This window comes from Giraffa tippelskirchi, chromosome 10, assembly GCF_054371585.1.
Source record: "Giraffa tippelskirchi isolate mGirTip1 chromosome 10, T2T-mGirTip1v1.2.pri, whole genome shotgun sequence".
NCBI classification, from domain to species: domain Eukaryota; kingdom Metazoa; phylum Chordata; class Mammalia; order Artiodactyla; family Giraffidae; genus Giraffa; species Giraffa tippelskirchi.
The window spans coordinates 99855659-99878178 of record NC_137284.1 but is presented as its reverse complement, the minus strand read 5'-3'; the positions used below and the strand labels follow the sequence as shown (position 1 = coordinate 99878178).

Sequence of the window (22520 nt, the reverse complement as noted above, 5' to 3'; positions counted from 1 at the left end):
AAAAAGAAGTCAGTAGTCAAAAAAAATGGAGTAAGACCCTTTATTGTAAGTGGCATTAACTTGGTGGTCATTAAGTCTGTGGTGAATAAAATACTGAACAAACCTACCATCAGTCAGTAGCATTTCAATCATCGACAGGTGGATTTGAGTGCCTCTATGTCCTGTGCACCAACCACTGCTCAATGCTTTCTCATTCCATTGAAAGTTGTTTTACCCTGGCCTGATTCTTACCCTCTATTGCCTCACCTAGCATCCTTAAGGCAATGTGAGACATCTATATTTTCTTTTGAGTACAACATAAAAAAACTGAAAACTAAGGACTGTTATTCTTATATGAGCATAAATACTTCTGCTTAACTTCAGTATACCCAGGGAGACAATCCCATGCATAGAATCCATCTGTTTTATCTACTATGTAGTTTCTGTATAACTTTAAAGTTGTCTTCCATTCTCCAAATGATCAAGAGATCCAGCTCCTGTTTGGTTTTTGTTTTTGTTTTTTTAGGAGAGCTTAAAATATTCTCTTGAACACAGCAAATAAGTCTACAACAAGTAAACAAAAATAAAATATTCTGCCAATACTCTGCAGGAGTATCTTATGGCAGAAGTGTCTGTTGACTGCTATCTATATCGCCTCTTAAAAATGTAATAACTACATCACTTATAGGAGCAAGACCTTGGGTAACTTTTGTTTTTCAATGACTTTAGCTGCATGGAAGATAGTTGATTAACATCCCTGGAGATTCAGGTTGTCTGTGGAGTCAGTGAACAGGTGTGATGGTGGTTTAGTCACTAAGTCGTGTCCGACTCTTGCGACCCCATGGACTGTAGCCCGCCAGGCTCCTCTGTCCATGGGATTTTCCAGGCAAGATTACTGGAGTGGATTTCCATTTCCTTCTCCAGGGGATCTTTCTGACCCACGGATCAAACCCATGTCCCAAGAATCAAACCCAGGTCTCCTGCATTGCAGGCAGATCCTTTACCAACTGAGCTATGAGGGAAGCCCAACAGGTAGGTTTATTCTTCTCACTGACAGTGTTGGGTCATCTCCCCCGTCCTTGAGCTCAGCCTCACCTCTGGAGACAGCTGGGCTCTGTGGATGAGAAATATCCATATCTTTTCTATCTCCTCTGCTGATGTTTATAACAAGGGTGCCAGTTATGATGGCAGCTCTCTGAGGTGAATAAGAAGGGGACTGATGAAAACCAGGGCAAAAAATATGGCTTTGACAGTGTTATATTCTGTAATCTTTGTTAATTCTTCAGTACTTTTAAGATGTGAAATGGAGATCACATCTTATTTTAGGAATGCCAAGGATTTAATTGATTTATATTAAGTACTTTAAAATTACAAATCCTCCAAATATCTGGTATCTGCATTGAGACAGTAGCCATCACGAGACTTTGTTAGTGTTTACCTGCTACTGCTAAGTCACTTAAGTCGTGTCCGATTCTGTGCGACCCCATAGACGGCAGCCCATCAGGCTCCACCGTCCCTGGGATTCTCCAGGCAAGAATACTGGAGTGGATTGCCATTTCCTTCTCCAATGCATGAAAGGGAAAAGTGAAAGTGAAGTCGCTCAGTTGTGTCCAACTCTTAGCGACCCCATGGACTGTAGCCTACCAGGCTCCTCCATCCATGGGATTTTCCAGGCAAGAGTACTGGAGTGGGGTGCCATTGCAAAGCATATACAATATATAAAAATGGAAAAATGAAACATTAGGTTAAATCAAAATGTATCAACACAGGCATTTTTTTAAAAGTATTGATTATTGATGGACATTAGGAGTTTTATTTTTATCATAATTTAAGATTATATGGACTTCCTAGGTGGCGCAGTAGTAAAGAACCCACCTGCCAATGCAGGAGACATGGGTTTGATCCCTGGGACAGGAAGATCCCCTGCAGAAAGAAATGGTAACCCATTCCAGTATTCTTGTCTAAAAATTCCATGGACAGAGGAGCCTGGCAGGCTACAGTCCATGGGGTTGCAAAGAGTCTGACATGATTGAGCACTTGACATGAAGATTATATACTCACCTACGCACCTTCCTGACCCAACTATATCCCATGATTAATAATGACCTTAAAGATACTCTCACTATTTTGTATTGTTCCTCTGATCTTGCTCCTCATTCTTCAAACTATGGCTTTCCTTACTCCACTGTGTGTGCGCTCAGTCGTTCAATCATGTCCGACTCTCTGTGACACCATGGACTGCAGCCCACCAGATTCCTCTCTCTATAGGATTTCTCAGGCAAGAATACTGGAGTGTGTTGCCATTTCCTACTCCAGAAGATCTTCCCAACCCAGGGATCAAATCCAGGTCTTCTGCATCTCCTGCATTGGCAGGCAGATTATTTACCACTGAGACACCTAGGAACTCCCAAGAAAACTACTGAATATTCCTACAGAAAGTCTCAGTATCAGGCAGTATTGAGTCTGCAAGTTCAGCTTAGCCTTCATCACTGTTTAGCAATTGTTTCTAAACTCCTTACCCCCGAATCCCCCACAAATACACACACACACACACACATGTGTGCACACACACCAGCTTCGGATCTTCACTGTCCCTGTCAAGCTCCTGCATCTCACACTGAACTCCTATCCCCAATGGCTTCATCTTCTAATTTGGAAAGAAAATTTAGACGCCACCAGGCAAGATCTCCTGCTTCCTCTCTCATCTCCACTCCTAAAATAAACTCATATTGGCACCTCTCATTAGGCTCTTTTGTATCACAGTGAAGTCTTCTCTCCAAGGCCAACTTCTCTTTTTATATATGATACTTGCCCTGCCCAGCCTTTCCTATGACCTTGTCTTGTCAGCCTCACAGCTGCTTTCCTGTATCTTCAGTATCCTGATTTTCTGTGAGTCTCCCTGTCTTTAAAAACCAAACATCCATAAAACAGTAACTTATTTGAACCTTTGTTTTATGTCAGGCAATCTTAGCCTTATCCTTTTCTTTACCATTAAAATTTTGGAAAGAATTGTTTACACTTCAACTTTCATTTCTTCTTTAACATATTACATTCTGTCCCATTCTTATTCTGAAATTATTTTTTTGAGTAGCACTGATAACCTCAGAGTGTTGTATTCAAGACCAAGTCTCATCCTACTTGACCTTGTTAGAACATTTGAGACTTTTGACACCACTCCTTTATCTTTTGCTGACTTCCCTCACCAAAAGTGTGAAGTCCCTCCCTCTGTTCATATATTTTTCTTTTCAGTTATTATATCAGTTATTATATTTATCATTATCATTACCAAGGTGCCTGAGTGCCACCCTAGCCTAATTAAACCAGACGCTCAGGGCAGTAGAACCCAGCATCAGTCTTTACTTGAAGCTAACCAGATGGCCTTAGCACATGGCACAAACATGATCGACTGGAGAAGGGAATGGCAAACCACTTCAGTATTCTTGCCTTGAAACCACATGAAGAATATGAAAAGGCAAAAAGAGGACACTGAAAGATGAACTCCCCAGGGCAGAGGGTGCCAAATATGCTACTGGAGATCAGTGGACAAATGACTCCAGAAAGAATGAAGAGATGGAGCCAAAGCAAAAACAGCACCCAGTTGTGGATATGACTGGTGATGGAAGTAAAATCCAATGCTGTAATGAGAAATAGTGCATAGGAACTTGGAATGTTAGATCCATGAATCAAGGTAAATAGGGAGTGGTCAAACAGGAGATGGCCAGAGTGAACGTCAACATTTTAGGAAGCAGTGAACTAAAATGGACTGGAATGGGTGAATTTAACTCAGATGACCATTATATATACTACTGTGGGCAAGAATCCCTTAGAAGAAATGGAGTAGCCATCATAGTCAACAAAAGAGTCCAAAATGCAGTACTTGGATGCAATCTCAAAAACGACAGAATGATCTCTCTTCGTTTCCAAAGCAAACCATTCAATATCACAGTAATCCAAGTCTATCAACTTGTCTGGTGGCTCAGACGGTAAAGCATCTGCCTACAATGCGGGAGACCCGGGTTCAATCCCTGGCTTGGGAAGATCTCCGAGAGAAGGAAATGGCAACCCACTCCAGTATTCTTGCCTGGAAAATCCCATGGATGGAAGAGCCTGGTAGGCTACAGTCCATGGGGTCGCAAACAGTCGGACATGACTGAGCCACTTCACTTTAACCCAAGTCTATGCCCCAAACAGTAATGCTGAAGAATCTGAAGTTGAACAGTTCTATGAATACCTACAAGACCTTCTAGAATACCACCGAAAAATGATGTCCTTTTCATTATAGGGGACTGGAATGCAGAAGTAGCAAGTCAAGAAATACCTGGAGTAACAAGCAAATTTGGCCTTGGAGTACAGAATGAAGCAAAACAAAGGCTAATAGAGTTTTGCCAAGAGAACGCACTGGTCATAGCAAACACCCTCTTCCAACAACACAAGAGAAGACTCTACACATGGACATCACCAGATGGTTAATACAGAAATCTGACTTATTATATTCTTTGCAGCCAAAGATGGAGAAGTTCTATACAGTCAGCAAAAATAAGACCAGGCACTGACTGTGGCTCAGATCATGAACTCCTTATTGCCAAATTCAGACTTGAATTGAAGAAAGTGGGGAAAACCACTAGACCATTCAGGTATGACCTAAATCAAATCCCTTATGATTATACAGTGGAAGTGACAAATAGATTCAAAGGATTAGACATGATAGAGTGCCTGAAGAACTATGAATGGAGGTTCATGACACTGTACAGAAGGCAGGGATCAAGACCATCCCAAAGAAAAAGAAATCAAAAAAGGCCCAACGGTTGTCTGAGGAGGCCTTACAAATAGCTGTGAAAGGAAGAGAAGCAAAAGGCAAAGGGAAAATGGAAAGATAAACCCATCTGGATGCAGAATTCCAAAGAATAGCAAGGAGAGATAAGAAAGCCTTCCTCAGTGGTCAATACAGAGAAATAGAGGAAAACAGTAGAATAGGAAAGACTAGATATCTCTTCAAGATTTTAGAGATACCAAGGGAACATTTCATGCAAAGATGGGCTCGATAAAGGACAGAAATGATATAGACCCAACAGAAGCAGATGATATTAGAAGAAGTGTCAAGAATACACAGAAGAACTATACAAAAAAAGATCTTCATGACCCAGATAATCACCATGGTGTGATCTCTCACCTAGAGCCAGGCATCCTGGAATGCAAAGTCAAATGGGCCTTAGGAAGCATCACTATGAACAAAGCTAGTGGAGGTGATGGAATTCGAGTTGAGCTATTTGAAATCCTAAAAGATAATGCTGTGAAAGTGCTCCACTAAATATGTCAGCAAATTTGGAAAACTCGGCAATGGCCACAGGACTGGAAAAGGTCTGTTTTCATTCCAATTCCAAGAAAGGTAATGCAAAAGAATGCTCAAACTACCACACAATTGCACTCATCTCACACCCTAGCAAAGTAATGCTCAGAATACTTCAAGCCAGGTTTCAACAGTACATGAACACATGAACTTCCAAATGTTCAAGCTGGATTTAGAAAAGGCAGCAGAGCCAGAGATCAAATTGCCAACATCTGTTCAATCACTGATAAAGCAAGAGAGTTCCAGAAAAACATCTACTTTTGCTTTATGGACTATGCCAAAGCCTTTGACTGTGTGGATCACAACAAACTGTGGAGAATTCTTCAAGAGATGGGAATACCATACCACCTGACCTGCCTCTTGAGAAATCTTTATGCAGGTCAGAAAGCAACAGTTAGAACTGGACGTGGACCAACAGACTGGTTCTAATAGGAAAAGGAGTACGTCAAGGCTGTATATTGTCACCATGCTTATTTAACTTATATGCAGAGTACATCACGAGAAATGCTGAACCTGGATGAAGCACTTACTGAAATCAAATTGCCGGGAGAAATATCAATAACCTCAGATGTGCAGATAACACCACCCTTATGGCAGAAAGTGAAGAAGAACTAAAGAGCCTCTTGATGAAAGTGAAAGAGGAGAGTGAAAAAGTTGGTTTAAAGCTCAACATTCAGAAAACTAAGATCATGGCATCCAGTCCCATCACTTCATGTCAAATTGATGGGGAAGCATTGGAAACAGTGTCAGACTTTATATTTTGCGGCTCCAAAATCAGTGCAGATGGTGACTGCAGCCATGAAATTAATAGACACTTGCCCCTTGGAAGAAAAGCTATGCCCAACCTAGACTGCCTATTAAAAAGCAGAGAGATTTACCGACTTTCTCAACAAAGTTCTGTCTAGTTAAACCTATGTTTTTTTCCAGTGGTCATGTATGGATGTGAGAGTTGGACTATAAAAAAAGCCGAGCACTGAAGAATTGATGCTTTTGAACTGTGTGTTGGAGAAGACTCTTGAGAGTCCTTTAGACTGAAAGGAGATCCAACCAGTTCATCCTAAAGAAATCAGTCCTGAATATTCATTGGAAGGACTGATACTGAAGCTGAAACTCCAATTCTTTGGCCACCTGATGCTAAGGACTGATTCATTTGAAAAGACCCTGATTCTGGGAAAGATTGAGGGTGAGAGGAGAAGGGGATGACAGAGGATAATATGGTTGGATGACATTACCAACTCAATGGACATGAGTTTGAGTAAACTCTGGGAGTTGGTGATGAACAGGGAGGCCTGGCATGCTGCAGTCCATCGTTTCTCAAAGAGTCAGATATGACTAAGTGACTGAACTGAACCACACTGAGAACCACTCCTTTAGATCATCTCAGTGATAGCACATCCACTCACTGCTTGTGTCCACCACGTAAGATCTCAGATCTCCCTGAACTTAAAGCTTATACTATACTCAAATATTTGCTATAAACAGCTACCTGGATATCCTGCAGTCACCTCCAATGTAGTATTTCCAAATGAAGCAAATTCTCTTAATTTTTTTGTTGTTGTTTTGTTTTCTTGTGTCCTCTTAACCTGCTGGCGACATCCAATCTACTTCCAGTGTCCTTCACTCTTTCATTCTGTGACTCAGATAATCTTCAAATCAGAAGTTAGCCTCTTCTCAAAATGAGTATTGTTTTCTCACTTTGACTGCTCTTGATTTGGCCCACAGCATAATTAACTTTCCAGTAAATCTCTGGGCATCTTAGGCTACCATCTATCAGGTCCCAGTTCTAGTCTAAGCCCACACCCTCAGGCTTTTGGAATGTCCCCTTAAAAGAAAATCTGCTCTTCCCTTTGCCTCAGGGCATGGTAGAAATTCTCTTTGTCTGATGTGCAGAACTTTCCATAGTCTGAGTTTACCAGTCTTCTCTCTCATCCTCTCTCCCTATCCATCTCACACTTGAGCCACACCCACATGATCACATTTGTCAAGTGCAATTCTAAGTCTTTTGGTTTCTTCCTTTCCAGGTCTTTCTTTTTCGAGTAATAAATTTCTCATTCTTGATACATTCTTCCAATATAGTGGAACTGTTGTTTTTATGTCTTAGTACTTTTCTCTCTAATGTTGAGTCTCAGCGTAGGATCCATGGGTAGGGTCAGGAGGTCAATGAACATGAATGGAGGAAAAAGTATTGTCATTTTCACTTCTAATTAAAACTTAATATTTTCTTCTATTACAAATGTAAGTAACAAAGCACAGTAAGATTGCCATTGTCTATGACATTGTTTTACAGTGTCATAAAAAATTATGACAGATGTTTTCATATTGCATTACAGCTGGCAAAAATATCTAGAAGTATTAGTTATGCTTATTACTACTTAAAATTATAGTGGCTGTTAACCTGACATTATATCTTATTATGTAATGTATTCACAAAGAAACACATTGATTAATATTTATAAACATGGCTTTTTAAATATTTTGATAACTGAATTTCAGTATAACTGATTTCCTTCCTAACTTCTTATATTTTATTTTATATAATTAAATTTTCTTTCTGAGGAAGTCATTCTAGACTTTATCAGATTGTCAAAGGGGTTCAAGATGCAAATGGCACACTTAGTTGTATCCTAGTTTACAAGGCTATTCTTTCCAGTCTCCTCTGGAACCAGAGATGATTTTCTTATATTTTTATATCTACATGGATAATATAGCTTATAGCACATAGTAGGTTCTTAAGTATGGAATGACTGAATAATAGAATAAAAGAGTGAAAACTTACCTGTCATACAAGTATGTTGAACACAGAGACAGTATTTCTCCAAGTGTAATCATGGAAGCTCTAAATCACAGTTCTCAAGATACTTGAGAAATGCATACTCATGGATTTTGAATCTGATTGTCTAGAATTTTTTAATCTAGATGTCTAGCCTTGAATTCTTAATTATAACCGTTTATCTAGACATTATTTTACATGCTAAAGTTTGAGAATCTGTAGGTTTCGTGATGCACAGCAGCCTTAAAAAATAAATAAAAGCATGACCTTTGTAAATAATATCAGCTCCCTGGGCTTTATTTTCCTTCTCTGCAAAGTGGTTCTTTAGTGGCTGTACTGTATTCTCCTCACTATATCATATGGGTTTTGTAGTCAGTGCCACAGAAGGAAATAAGACAGTCTTACTGCTTGTTGAGAACAAAGAGTCTTCAGGCGTGTGCTCGTATGGGTTTGGTTCTCCAGGGTGTGTTGTCCTTCTAACTCACTGACTGATTTCAAATGATATACCACCTACTCTGATCCACTGGTCTTATGAAATACTCATAGTGTTTCCCAGGCAGTAGTTCTCTTCTTCACCTCCTCTGTCAAAGCTAGGCAGAATTTAATCTGTTTTTCAGAGATGGGCAGATTCAAACAAAATATTTTGAATTTGCAAAGCCAACATGTATCACCCTAGTACAACCCTGGCCACACTGTCCTTGAGACAACTTCTCTCAGATTTGATGAATGGATTAAAAACAGACAATGAAACCAACAAACCAGAACAGTTAGAGAAGAGGAAAGGCCACTCAACCATTTAATTTTATTCTTGTTTCGTATTAGGTCAGGAGGGTCCACAGTTCTGGACAAAGACTTTTTTAAAAAAATTTTTGCACCTTTAAAATGTAGACCATTATTCCATTCATATATCATTTTGTCCCAAATTTTATAAGACACTAAATTTGTAAACATATTAAACAAATATTTGATTCTATTATCAGCCAACCTCAAAAAATTATAATTTAAAAATATGTTCATTTGTTAGGAAAGATCAACTTATAATACTTTCCTATTTTTCTATGAAAAATATGCCATCATCAACTTTGTGAAAATTATATTATTTCTTAGAAGTCACTTAACTTTGTCACTGAATGCAAACACCCTCATATTAACTTTTTGCTTCGCCACACCAGGTTTCTAAGGAGAAACAAATATTTTTTTTATTCATGTGGAAGAGACTGATTTATATCATGAAGTCTAATAGTAATGGAAAGCTATTTGAATGCAGATAGAATGTCTTGGGAAATTTTTCATCCTCTACAGTGTTTTTTATATACAGTAGAACTTTAATAATTTTTTATTTGAAAAAAAATTGAATGTTCTGAAGCAATAATGATAGCTAATAAATATTAATAAGTACATAACTAAGAGACATTAAGCATATGGATACCAACACTGTTCTAAGTACTTTATAAATCAGTGTATTTAGCAACTTTCAGTCAGTTCAGTTCAGTTTAGTCACTAAGTCGTGTCTGACTCTTTGCGACCCAATGAATTGCAGCATGCCAGGCCTCCCTGTCCATCACCAACTCCTGGAGTTTACCCAAACTCATATCCATCAAGTCAGTGATGCCATCCAGCCATCTATCCTCTGTTGTCTCCTTATCCTCCTGCCCCCATCCTTCCCAGCATCAGGGTCTTTTCCAATCAGTCAACTCTTCGCGTGAGGTGGCCAAAGTATTGGAGTTTCAGGTTCAGCATCAGTCCCTCCAATGAACACCCAGGGCTGATCTCCTTTAGGATGGACTGGTTGGATCTCCTTGCAGTCCAAGGGACTCTCAAGAGTCTTCTCCAACACCACAGTTCAAAACCATCAATTCTTCGCCACTCAACTTTCTTCACAGTCCAACTCTCACATCCATACATGACTACGGGAAAAAACATAGCCTTGACTAAATAGAACTTTGTTGGCAAAATAATGTCTCTGCTTTTTCATATGCTATCTAGGATGGTCCTAACTTTCCTTCCAAGGAGTAAGCATCTTTTAATTTCATGGCTGCAATCACCATCTGCAGTGATTTTGGAGCCCAGAAAAATAAAGTCAGCCACTGTTTCCACTGTTTCCCCATCTATTTGCCATGAAGTGATGGGACTGGATACCATGATCTTAGCTTTCTGAATGTTGAGCTTTAAGCCAACTTTTTCACTCTCCTCTTTCACTTTCATCAAGAGGCTCTTTAGTTCTTCTTCACTTTCTGCCATGAGGGTGGTGTCATCTGCATATCTGAGGTTATTGATATTTCTCCCGGCAATCTTGATTCCAGCTTGTGTTCCTTCCAGCCCAGTGTTTCTCATGATGTACTCTGCATATAAGTTAAATTAGCAAGGTGACAACATGCAGCCTTGACGTATTCCTTTTCCTATTTGGAACCAGTCTGTTGTTCCATGTCCAGTTCTAACTGTTGCTTCCTGACCTGCATACAGGTTCTCAAGAGGCAGGTCAGGTGGTCTGGTATTCCCATCTTTTTCAGAATTTTCCACATTTTATTGTGATCCACACAGTCAAAGGCTTTGGCATAGTCAACAAAGCAGAAATAGATGTTTTTCTGGAACTCTCTTGCCTTTTTGATGATCCACTGGATGTTGGCAATTTGATCTCTGGTTCCTCTGCCTTTTCTAAAACCAGCTTCAACATCTGGAAGTTCACGGTTCATGTATTGCTGAAGCCTGGCTTGGAGAATTTTGAGCATTTCTTTAGTAGCGAGTGAGATGAGTGCAATTGTGTGGTAGTTTGAGCATTCTTTGGCATTTCCTTTCTTTGGGATTGGGATGAAAACTTACATTTCCAGTCCGGTGGCCACTGCTGAGTTTTCCAAATTTGCTGGCATATCGAGTGCAGCACTTTCACAGCATCATCTTTCAGGATTACAAATAGCTCAACTGGAATTCTATCACCTCTACTACCTTTGTTTGTATTGATGCTTTCTAAGGCCCACTTGACTTCACATTCCAGGATGTCTGGCTCCAGGTGAGTGATCACACCATCGTGATTATCTGGGTCATGAAGATCTTTGTTGTACAATTCTTCTGTGTATTCTTGCCACCTCTTCTTAATATCTTCTGCTTCTGTTAGGTCCATACCATTTCTGTCCTTTATCGAGCCCATCTTTGCATGAAATGTTTCCTTGATATCTCTAACTTTCTTGAAGAGATCTCTAGTCTTTCCCATTCTTTTGTTTTCCTCTATTTCTTTGCATTGATCGCTGAGGAAGGCTTTCTTATCTTTCCTTGCTATTCTTTGGAACTCTGCATTCAGATGGGAATATCTTTCCTTTTCTCCATTGCTTTTCACTTCTCTTCTTTTCACAGCTATTTGTAAGGCTTCCTCAGACAGCCATTTTGCTTTTTGGCATTTCATTTCCATGGGGATGGTCTTGATCCCTGTCTCCTGTATAATGTCACGAACCTCTGTCCATAGTTCATCAGGCACTCTGTCTATCAGATCTAGTCCCTTAAATCTATTTCTCACTTCCACTGTATAGTAGTAAGGGATTTGATTTAGGTCATACCTGAATGGACTAGTGGTTTTCCCTACTTTCTTCAATTTAAGTCTGAATTTGGCAATAAGGAGTTCATGATCTGAGCCACAGTCAGCTCCTGGTCTTGTTTTTGCTGGCTGTATAGAACTTCTCCATCTTTGGCTGCAAAGAATATAATCAATACGATTTTGGTATTGACCATCTAGTGATGTCCATGTGTAGAGTCTTCTCTTGTGTTGTTGGAAGAGGGTGTTTGCTATGACCAGTGTGTTCTCTTGGCAGAACTCTATTAGCCTTTGCCCTGCTTCATTCTGTACTCCAATGCCAAATTTGGCTGTTACTCCAGATGTTTCTTGACTTCCTAGTTTTGCATTCCAGTCCCCTATAATGAAAAGGACATCTTTTTTGGGTGTTATTCCAGAAGGTCTTGTAGGTCTTCATAGAACTGTTCAACTTCAGCTTCTTCAGCGTTACTGGTCAGGGCATAGACTTGGATTACTGTGATATTGAATGATTTGCCTTCGAAACGAACAGAGATCATTCTGTCGTTTTTGAGATTGCATCCAAGTACTGCAGTTCACACTCTTTTGTTGACTATGATGGCTACTCTATTACTTCTAAGGGATTCTTGCCCACAGTAGTAGATATAATGGTCACCTGAGTTAAATTCACCCATTTCAGTCCATTTTAGTTCGCTGATTCCTAGAATGTCGACGTTCACTCTTGCCATCTCCTGTTTGACCACTTCCAATTTTCCTTGATTCATGGACCTGACATTCCAGGTTCTTATGAAAAATTGCTCTTTACAGCATCGTCCCTTGCTTTTATCACCAGCCACATCTGCAACTGGGTATTGTTTTTGCTTTGACTGTATCCCTTCATTGTTTCTGGAGTTATTTCTCCACTGATCTACAGTAGCATATTGGGTACCTACCAACCTGGGGAGTTCCTCTTTCAGTATCCTATCTTTTTGCCTTTCATACTGTTCATGGGGTTCTCAAGGCAAGAATACTGAAGTGGTTTGCCATTCCCTTCTCCAGTGGACCACATTCTGTCAGACCTCTCCACCATGATCCCTCTGTCTTGGGTGGCTCCACACGGCAATGCTTAGTTTCATTGAGTTAGACAAGTCTGTGGTCCATGTGATCAGATTGGCTAGTTTTCTGTGATGATGGTTTCAGTGTGTCTGCTGTCTGATGCCCTCTGGCAACATCTGCCGTCTTACTTGGGCTTCTCATACCTTGGACATGGGGTATCTCTTCATGGCTGCTCCAGCAAAGTGCAGCTGCTGCTCCTTACCTTGGACTAGGGGAATCTCCTCATGGTCACCCCTCCTCACCTTGAACATGGAGTAGCTCCTCTCGGCCCTCCTGTGCCCATGCAGCTGCCACTCCTTGGGCATGGGATATCTCATCTGGGTGGCCGCCCCTGACCTCGGACGTGGGGTAGCTCCTCTCAGCCGCTCCTTGTTTTTTACTATTCCCTGTCTAGACAGAAAGGTGTGCATGTGTGCTAAGTATGCTTCATAGTCATTTCTGACTCTTTGCAACCCTAAGGACCACAGCCTGCCAGGCTCCTCTGTCCACAGGGTTTCCAGGCAAGAATACTGGAATGGAAGATCCCCTTCTCCAGGAAATCTTCCCAACTCAGGGGTCAAACCAGCGTCTCTATGTCTCCTGCATTGACAGGTGTGTTCTTGACTACTAGAGCCACCTGGGAAGCTGGACAGAGAGGAATGAGAGCTAAATAACTTATTCAAGGTCATACTCCTAATAAGTGTTGAGTCAGGATCTGAACCCTAGAAGTCTGTCTCCAGACCTAGTGCTCTCATTTCCAACACAGAACGATTTACTTTATTGTTTTAACAGAAAATTGCAATGATCCATGTTTAATGGAAGAATAGATTCCCTCTGAAGTTAATGTTGAAAGCCCATTCCAGTATATTGTCATGGCCTTTTCACTCTTAAAATGTTCTTTGGTGCTTATCTGAAACAGATGCAAACACTTAAAACATCCATTCATATTGTGTTTCCCTGTGATTTGCTGGACTATGTCAGGTTGCCTCCAATGACTGTATGATTTCATTTGCCTTGCTACCCTTTTACAGACCTGCAACCTCACGGATCTGTTCAAGCATAGTTGGTCAGAGGTTGATTAGCATCTCTTGCCAATATTTTGTCTCCTTCTGTCGTAGAGAGCTCTAGGACAGCCAGGAGAAGTTCGGTGGGTTTTTTAAAGCAGTTTCTTCAACCAAGCTTTTTGGCGAGACGTGATGACGGGCTAATGGCAGTGCAAAGTTTATTCTCACATACTTTTAACTCCTGGAGTTACTAATTGGAAGTTACTTAAAAGACTTTACCTTTCAAACGGTTTACTTTTTTCCAAGGTATTGTTCTTCAGTAAACATAGGGTTAAGTTGACTTCTCTTTTCACAAATTTTGATTTTTGACTTTTTATTGCTTGTTCAACTCTTTTGATTGTTTAAACTTATAATTTTGCATGCAGAATGACTGGACAGAAGTGTCACTGCAAGTCTTTACTGTGGGACAGTCGTATCTCTTTTATCTCCAAGGATAGATTAATGGCAGTATCATTTTTATTTGCTGTATTTTTATCTCTGGCAACAGAAATGATTTGGAACTGTCTGCTGATAATTGCTGGAGAAGGCAATGGCACCCCACTCTAGTACTCTTGCCTGGAAAATCCCATGGACGGAGGAGCCTGGTAGGCTACAGTCCATGGGGTCGCTAAGAGTCGGACACGACTGAGCGACTTCACTTTCACTTTTCCCTTTCATGCACTGGAGAAGGAAATGGCAATCCACTCCAGTATTCTTGCCTGGAGAATCCCAGGGACGGCGGAGCCTGATGGGCTGCCGTCTATGGGGTTGCACAGAGTCAGACACGACTGAAGCGACTTAGCAGCAGCAGCAGCAGCTGATGATTGCTTTGGTTAAACAAAGTTTCTGATTAATAAAAATATGTAATGGCTTCAGAAGGTCCTTTAGAATCTTGTTTTATGCCAAAGTTATCTCAATGGTTACCGGTTGAAATCATATTGTGTAAATTTTTGAGACACAATTAAAGAAGATATGTTTGGATTATACTTAGATTTACTGAAATTATTTTTATGAGTCATTTGAGCTGAGAATGGAGAAAATTCTCATAGTGATGCTTCAGGCTGCTCTCAACCCATAATTGCAATCTGTAGAAGTAATGTAGCAAAAATCTCCCTCTTACAATGAAATCCTTCTGATAATTTTGGCACCTATGTTCTTTAAATAGTGCCTACAGCATTTTATTCCACTTCATCTTTTGTGTATTTTTATCAGTATACTCAGAGAAGGCAATGGCTCCCCACTCCAGTACTCTTGCCTGGAAAATCCCATGGATGGAGGAGCCTGGTAGGCTGCAGTCCATGGGGTCGCTAAGAGTCGGACACGACTGAGCAACTTCACTTTCACTTTTCCCTTTCATGCACTGGAGAAGGAAATGGCAACCCACTCGAGTATTCTTGCCTGGAGAATCCCAGGGACGGCGGAGCCTGGTGGCTTCCGTCTATGGGGTCGCACCGAGTCGGACACAACTGAAGCGACTTAGCAGCAGCAGCAGCAGCATCAGTATACTTGTATCTGATCTGGAAATGTCCTTTTTTTTCGTCGTCTCTAAATCTTCCCTCAGACCTTGTGACTGGGATGGCAAACCTCCAGCACCCAACATGTTTTGTCTGTGTTGGAGACACAAAGTACAATATTTAATTTGGGTGCTCTTGAAAGAGCTTAAGGTGATGTTGCTTACCTATGGAATTTCATTTTCAGTACTAAATATAAATAGTGTTGTGGCACTTTTGGAGTTCTGATCATTTTTGGTTTTAGGTAGACAAACGTCGATCTGAGCATTTTTGTTAGTTGGTTCATTTCTGTGGTATGGAGTAGCATTTTTTTTTTTTAATTTTAAGATGCTTATGACCTTGTTAAATAGCAGTCCAAAAATCATGTGGTTTGTTTTGATTTTAACCAAAGTTACAGCTGCCTAACTGTAAAGCAGTCAGTTTCTCTTATTATGACTAGTTCTTCAACTTGTACTGTTTTAAATTGCCTGCAATTAGCATATTTCAACCTTATTTTTAGGTTTAAATTGCAGTGTGAGAGTGTACTCTCCTCTTAGCTAATTAGTGCTATCAAGGAACAGTAGGTTACCTCATTAGTACCATGTGCATTTAATTAAAGAAGAGAAAATTGGAGTTAACCTCATAGTTAATATTTTCACAGAGTGCTACAATGCCAACACCTTCAATTGGAGTCACACCCCTGTGTATCTAATTTTCACTGGTGCCAAATAAGGTTAGCAAGGGTACTACAAGGCTGTTGACAAAATAGTTTAGATGAAAACGTGTTTGCTGGATTCTGACAGTAAAATATAACTTGAACATATTTTCCTCATCCTCATCTGCCAGTGTCAGGTGACACACTTCTTCATAGGAAACTGAAGGAGAAGAATATTTGGGAAGCCATTTTTGTTTTTTTCTGTTTGAATTAATGTTGCTCTTATCTTGAAAAAAATGACATATAGTTATGTAAAGCATATACAATCCGTTTCTTAAACAGAGCCCCTGAACTTCAGAGATGTATTTGAAAAGAATTATTTATAAGATGTAATATTTACGTGCATCAAACCACTACAAATACTCCTTGACAACCCTACCACATTCCTCCTTGCTTTTCTTCTTTTCTGATATACTTATAATTTCCCTTGTGTATCTTACGAATGGGGATCATCCTTTCATATCATACATGAAGTCTAAGGATGTGTTGTCACATGGTCTATTCAAATGCAGTGTAATCCTTTTGCCCTTCAGACAAAATCTTTTGAAATGTCTAATACTACTTAGGTAAAAAATGACACTTCATGTCATTTATCAATAAATAATCACTTTGCTTTTACAGATAAAAATGCAAACTGTTCATTTGAGTGTATAGAGTAGTTTTCAATACAAATGACATAATTCAACAGGTTTTATCAGAGATTATGGAGTTTGGCTCCGTAGTCTTAAATATATGTTTAATGGCAATATTTGTGTTGTAGTAATGCAGAGCCAAGACAGTTTATTAAACGAGGTTCTTGTGATTGTTCTCACATTTTATGACAAGACAGGCTTTATGTTCATTTATATTGGTTGTAATTGATGAGTCAACAGTTAGCTTGTGTGAAAAGATAGTTACAGTTTAAGGACAAATAGCAACCCATACTCTAAAATCATAGCACCATTTAACATTGTGGGAGTAGTTATTAACATTGGCTATAAGTTTAGCTTAGAAATGGGAAGTAAGGTTCTTAAGTCAAGATCATGGTAAATAATCAATAATTTTTGGTTATTGATTAATTCATATGTTCAAATATTCAAATTAACATCTGCCAAATCATTCCTATTTTTTAAATTTATACTATTATTAGCTGTGATACAAAGGTGGGATAGTTTTGTCTAGGTTGACCTACCAAGATAATAATCCAAAATAATTTTCTTAAATGATAATGTACATTGTTAGCATAAGATTGGGGGAAAAAAGCCAACTCCTGATTCTCTTTGTTTAATCTAGGAATTGCTTCCAGAAACAAAATTATGTGTCTGTGGCCACTCTTCTGGTGATGGGCATCCTCACAACACATTTGCAGTAAGTTACACTGGACAATTAGAGATTCAGCTACTACATGTAGGGCCATGGACCCAACCCCACTAAATAGATGATGGTCTGTGATTTTCTGTTAGCCACTGCCATATAGTCGTGAAGATGATCAAGAGGTGACTAATGTTAAGGCACAGATGTAGTTTATTTTCTGCTGCTTCTTAGATTCTTACTTCAGTTATGTTTTATCACTTATACAGATCACAGTTTCTGTGAATTGATGACATTAAAGTTTACTTTAAGTATGTAAGGGTGTATGGCTGTTTCACCACTATACTTTTCTTGAACCACTCACTATGCTTTCTGGAACAGATTTAGGGATAATTTGATGAGATGTTATTGATATGCATAAAATAAATGAATAGAGATTATGGATAGATACAATACATATTTTAGGGAATAGTTGCTATTCTGAGTTCTGCAAGTTAAAATATAAATATGCCAAGGCCTCTTTTTACATATTCTGTCACTGAGTATAATTTATCTCTTTAAACTATAATATTCAATGAAAATTGCTTTTGTGACCCAATTCACATACCAGTTAGCCTTGGAAATGAATAGCAATCCTGAAGTGGCCATTCAAGAATTTTTAAATAGAGCAACTTCGTGTTTCTATTTAGCATGGACACTACCTGTATTCCTAAGGAATCTCTAAATATGTAAGTCGTATATTTTTATTTATAGAATTTTTGTTTGTTTCTTGAAGAATTGATGTAGTTTTTTAGATTCTATGGTCTAGAATATTTCTAAATATTCCTAAATTGTCTTACCCAAAAAATAATTTCTACAATATATGTAGTATTTCTTAATTTATGATTGTAGACTCATAACCAAATAATAAAGAAGAAATATATAATTTCATACCTTGGTTAAAGAAAGAAAGATTTTTATCAATAAAAATAGTGTCAGATTAACACGGAATGCTATTCTTTGTGGAAAATATACCATCTTTAAACATTTTTTAAAATGTTAGATGCAAAACAAAAATAGAAGTGAAAAAAGAGATAACATACTGTTTTATAGAAATAATGAATGCAGGGGATTGGTAACAAATTTTGTATATGAAATTAGGATTTATAATAGTCTGAAATTACCTAGTTTAGGGTTTCATTCATTTTAATTCTAAAGTGTTGTCCTCCTAAGCTTTCTTTACAGTAATAACTTTTGAAAGAATATCAAAAATTAAGAAGTAGCGGCAAATTTTGCTCAAATTATGTAAATTTATGTGAAAGACTAAAATAATCTTAATTTCTAAATTTTCTCTGTATGTTTTTAAGAAAATAAATTTAAGTTAAACTTCAAAAATAGCTATGTATTTTAACTTAGTAAAGAAGATTAATTCAAAAATATACTTTTAAAATGCTGCATTAAAAATTAAGCAGGCAGTATTCCTAATTGGTAACACTTTTTCCTAAAATAATCTCAATGGAAAAATTGTTTTCTTTAGCCTGAAGAGTGAGATGGCTTAACTAATAATAGTTTGTTCTTTATGTAGATCTGCTTCTACCTTTAAAAAATTATTCTCTATTCTACTGACAGAAATATAAATCTACAGCATTATATCTTTTCACTGAAATGTTTTCTGAATGAAAACAAACTGTGGAGAGATTAAATAAATGGCTCACAAGGGCCATGTAGTTCCTCAATGGCAAGCCTGAATTTAGAGCCCAAGTTTGTGAGGTCACCAATATATTGGTCTTTCCAGGGGTATACCACATCGTTCATGACTGCCTTGAATACTGTGTTGAACAAGAGTCTGAGATTATGCCATGTATCTGAGACTATAGTTAGTCTCCAAGGTAGAAAGAATGCCAGCATAAATTAGTGAGGTCTTCTGTGGTTGGTCGGAGACGGCAATGGCACCCCACTCCAGTACTCTTGCCTGGAAAATCCCATGGACGGAGGAGCCTGGTAGGCTATAGTCCATGGGGTCGCTAAGAGTCGGACACGACTGAGCGACTTCACTTTCACTTTTCACTTCATGCACTGGAGAAGGAAATGGCAACCCACTCCAGTATTCTTGCCTGGAGAATCCTAGGGACGGCGGAGCCTGGTGGGCTTCCGTCTATGGGGTCGCACAGAGTCGGACACGACTGAAGCAACTTAGCAGCAGCAGCAGCTGTGGTTGGTGGGTAAAGAAAGCATGACAGTGCATGGATCAGGTGTTTATCATCCCTGAAGTGCACCAAACTTAATAGTTCAGATTAGTCACTGAGTGACTTTGCAAATGATGCTTCTGGACTTCACAACACCAGGGAAACTTTCAGTACTAAGTAAGGGCTGATTTCCTTTATTGATTATATTAGATGCAAACTTTTTGTGAGCTCAAATGGCTACATAATGTGATTTAAAATGCAGATGCAAACTAAAACAAAGTCTATTTATTATTTGTAGTTGACAGTTTCTGTGTGATGGACATGGCTCTCTCTCCTAGTATTTGTTACATTTTATTATTACTAATATGCTGGGGTGGTACTTGAGTAAGTCTGAACACCATGAGATTACTGGAGATTACACTAATAGACTATGTATAATGTGCATCTACTAATTCATTGCAATTCTGGGCAGTAGTAATTGTACCCACAATTACTTATATCATCTCTACCTAAAAATTGTAAATCTTAAATTGTTTCTACATGTTTTTTTTTTTAAGAAATCTTTGGGCTCCATAGGTTGTATATTTAATATTCTAAGAGTAACAATTTAATATTCTTATTTTAAGTTTGAATTTTATAAGAGAAAGGCATTGAGTTCTGGCTTTAAAAGACGTGAATGAGAATAAGGGAGTTTCACTGTAAGACGTTACTTTTCAATACTTGCTTTTCACACTCAGTTTTTTCAAATGGTGTATATTTAATCTGGCAAATCTTTAGTTTACTTTTCTTGCAGACTTTAGTAATAGTATTGATGCCTTTCTTTTTTCCCTGGCTACAATCCTAAATTTCACAACCTTTGGTTTCCCTGCCAGTAGTAACCCAAGTTCACTTCTCAAGAGATCGACCCTATTGACACTTCATCTGCCTGAATGCCCTTATTAGCACCTACCTGCAGATAATGATACTGTTAGTCTTCACTTCAGGTTTTTGCACCTATAGGAATACTATTTTACATAGGACTCTGTCTGTTGGCTCTAACTGTTAAGGCAATTATGCAGAATGCTGTCTTTGTCTTTGGGATCTTAATTTCAAAACCTTTACCACTGGATCATATGCATATTTTGATGAAGAAAATTTGTCTGATCTATAAATTAAAAGTAAGACTTGGTTGGTCTTGGTCTAGCTGTTATGTATCACATTCAAATTAAATTACATTGACCACCTCGGGTCTTTTCCCCTACAGATCTTGACTCTATTATGATTGCCTCCTGAATGTTTCTTTTTGATGGGAATTGTGGATTGGATAAATTAAGGAAAAGAGGACAATGATGGTTTTAAGAATCTTTTTCTGTTCCAAATTTCTCTCTCTTTTTAGGCTTTCCATAAATTTTACCCAGTGTCCTGTGGACTCTGGAATCAGCTTTCTAAATTGAATACTGGGTAATTACTTGACTTTTTTTAGCCTTATGTTCGCAATCTGTAAAATTAGGACAGATGGTAAAAGTAGGTAGATAGTATCTACCTCATAGGGTGGTAATAGGATTACATTTGATAACCCCAAAACTACTTAGCATAATGACTAATACACAGAAAGTATACAGTAGATGCCTGACTCAGTATCTATGGTATCATCAATATACTCTTGCTTGGACCAAAGAGGCAATTCTGTTTGACATAAATTTAAATATGTATTGATATTTGGTATTAACGCTAAGCAAGAGGTTTTGGACATTAACTTATGCCATGACCAAGATGGAAATGTTGCTTACTGAGTGGAAAATACTCATTAATTTAAGTCACATACTAATTTTTTCACTCACAAAAATCAGTTATCTAAATGTTTTCTGATTTGTTAAGCTGAGTGAAAGAGAAAGAACCCTGCCTCACTGGACCTAAATGATGTCCTCTGGCAGTCAAAGAAAATCATGGGAAAAGAATGTTAGCAAAAGTGATTGTACCCTCAGCTGTCTGTATCCAGCCAGAACACATGAAAATAAAGAATTAGGGAATGCACGTGGAGTGCCAGTTTATCACCAATTAATTTCTTCCCTTTGCTATTATAAATGTAGTAGCAGAAATTAACCAAGAATTAGGGATAAAATTACTACTTAGTAGTGGTGTTGATAATTTTAACTAACAAGCTGGAGACAATTAACCAGATGGGATAATGTTGTGGTAAATTTTTTGGAAAGTCCTTCCTATAAAACCTATATTGAAAGATATAACTGCTTGTTATTAGTGTGAATGTGTGTTAGTATAAGTTTGAATTTATTTTGAAGCAATGCAGATCAGATTTGTTAATTCATCATGTTTATTTTGAGCAATTTGTCCTGTTACAATAGGACTGATATTATTCTAAGTCCTTTGGTATGAAATAAACCTTAAGATACTCAAATATTTCAAACACTTATATTACAAATGATTTGTTAATGCCAATATGCTATATTATAGTGACCGTATTTAGAGCTACTATTAAAAGCCTTCTAGGTTTTCCATTGGAAAGTGAATAAAGATTTCAGTTTTTAAAGCCTTGACTGACATTTGTATGCAACTCCTTGATTAATCTTTTTCTTTCCTAGTGTAACTCCAGATATTAATAATTATCTTTATACACCTCACTCAGCTGGGATGTAGCTCCCTGAGCTCAGTTCATTCTAGACATCTCTCCTGAGTAATTTGCCTCTCACCTTCTATTTTACTGCAATATTTGAGACTGCCATGAATTCTCTTGATGTTGGTTCCAAGAAGGACCAGTAGCAGAGCTTTTTCAATGGAGACTCTTCTTTGAAACTTATAATGAATAATTTACTCCCCTTGATGATTCACCAAAGCATTAGTATGGCAGAAATCAGGGGCTGATGAAAGGATTATTTATTTAGTTATCTGGTTTTGTTGTTGTTAATATATTTTTCATCAAGTAAATTGATACACACACTAGAATATGTATGTGACAATAATGTGAATTTATGGTGCCCGTTCGAGCAGACTGTATTTTTGCTTTCACATTTAAAGTTATTTGTAATGAGCTACTAGTGATAGTCTCTACAAATATGAAATATAATATGCATTAAGTTTTAACAGTTTACTCTATAGTCCTTGCATATTTCTTAACATCATTGATAAACTG

At 38.3% G+C, this 22520-nt stretch overlaps 1 protein-coding gene across 12 annotated transcripts in view; it reads left to right on the top strand.

Moving 5' to 3' along the window:
* The window catches only part of FOXP2 (forkhead box P2), a 1512938-nt gene that overhangs the window by 1349163 nt on the left and 141255 nt on the right, over window positions 1-22520 (top strand). For 9 of the 12 annotated variants that reach the window (XM_081537123.1, XM_081537121.1, XM_081537122.1 and 6 more), the window contains one exon: window positions 17211-17285. The exons of the other annotated variants lie outside the window; for them this stretch is intronic. In XM_081537123.1, the coding sequence (XP_081393249.1) occupies window positions 17211-17285 (75 nt within the window). The remainder of the gene's footprint in view (window positions 1-17210; window positions 17286-22520) is intronic. 12 annotated transcript variants of the gene reach the window in all.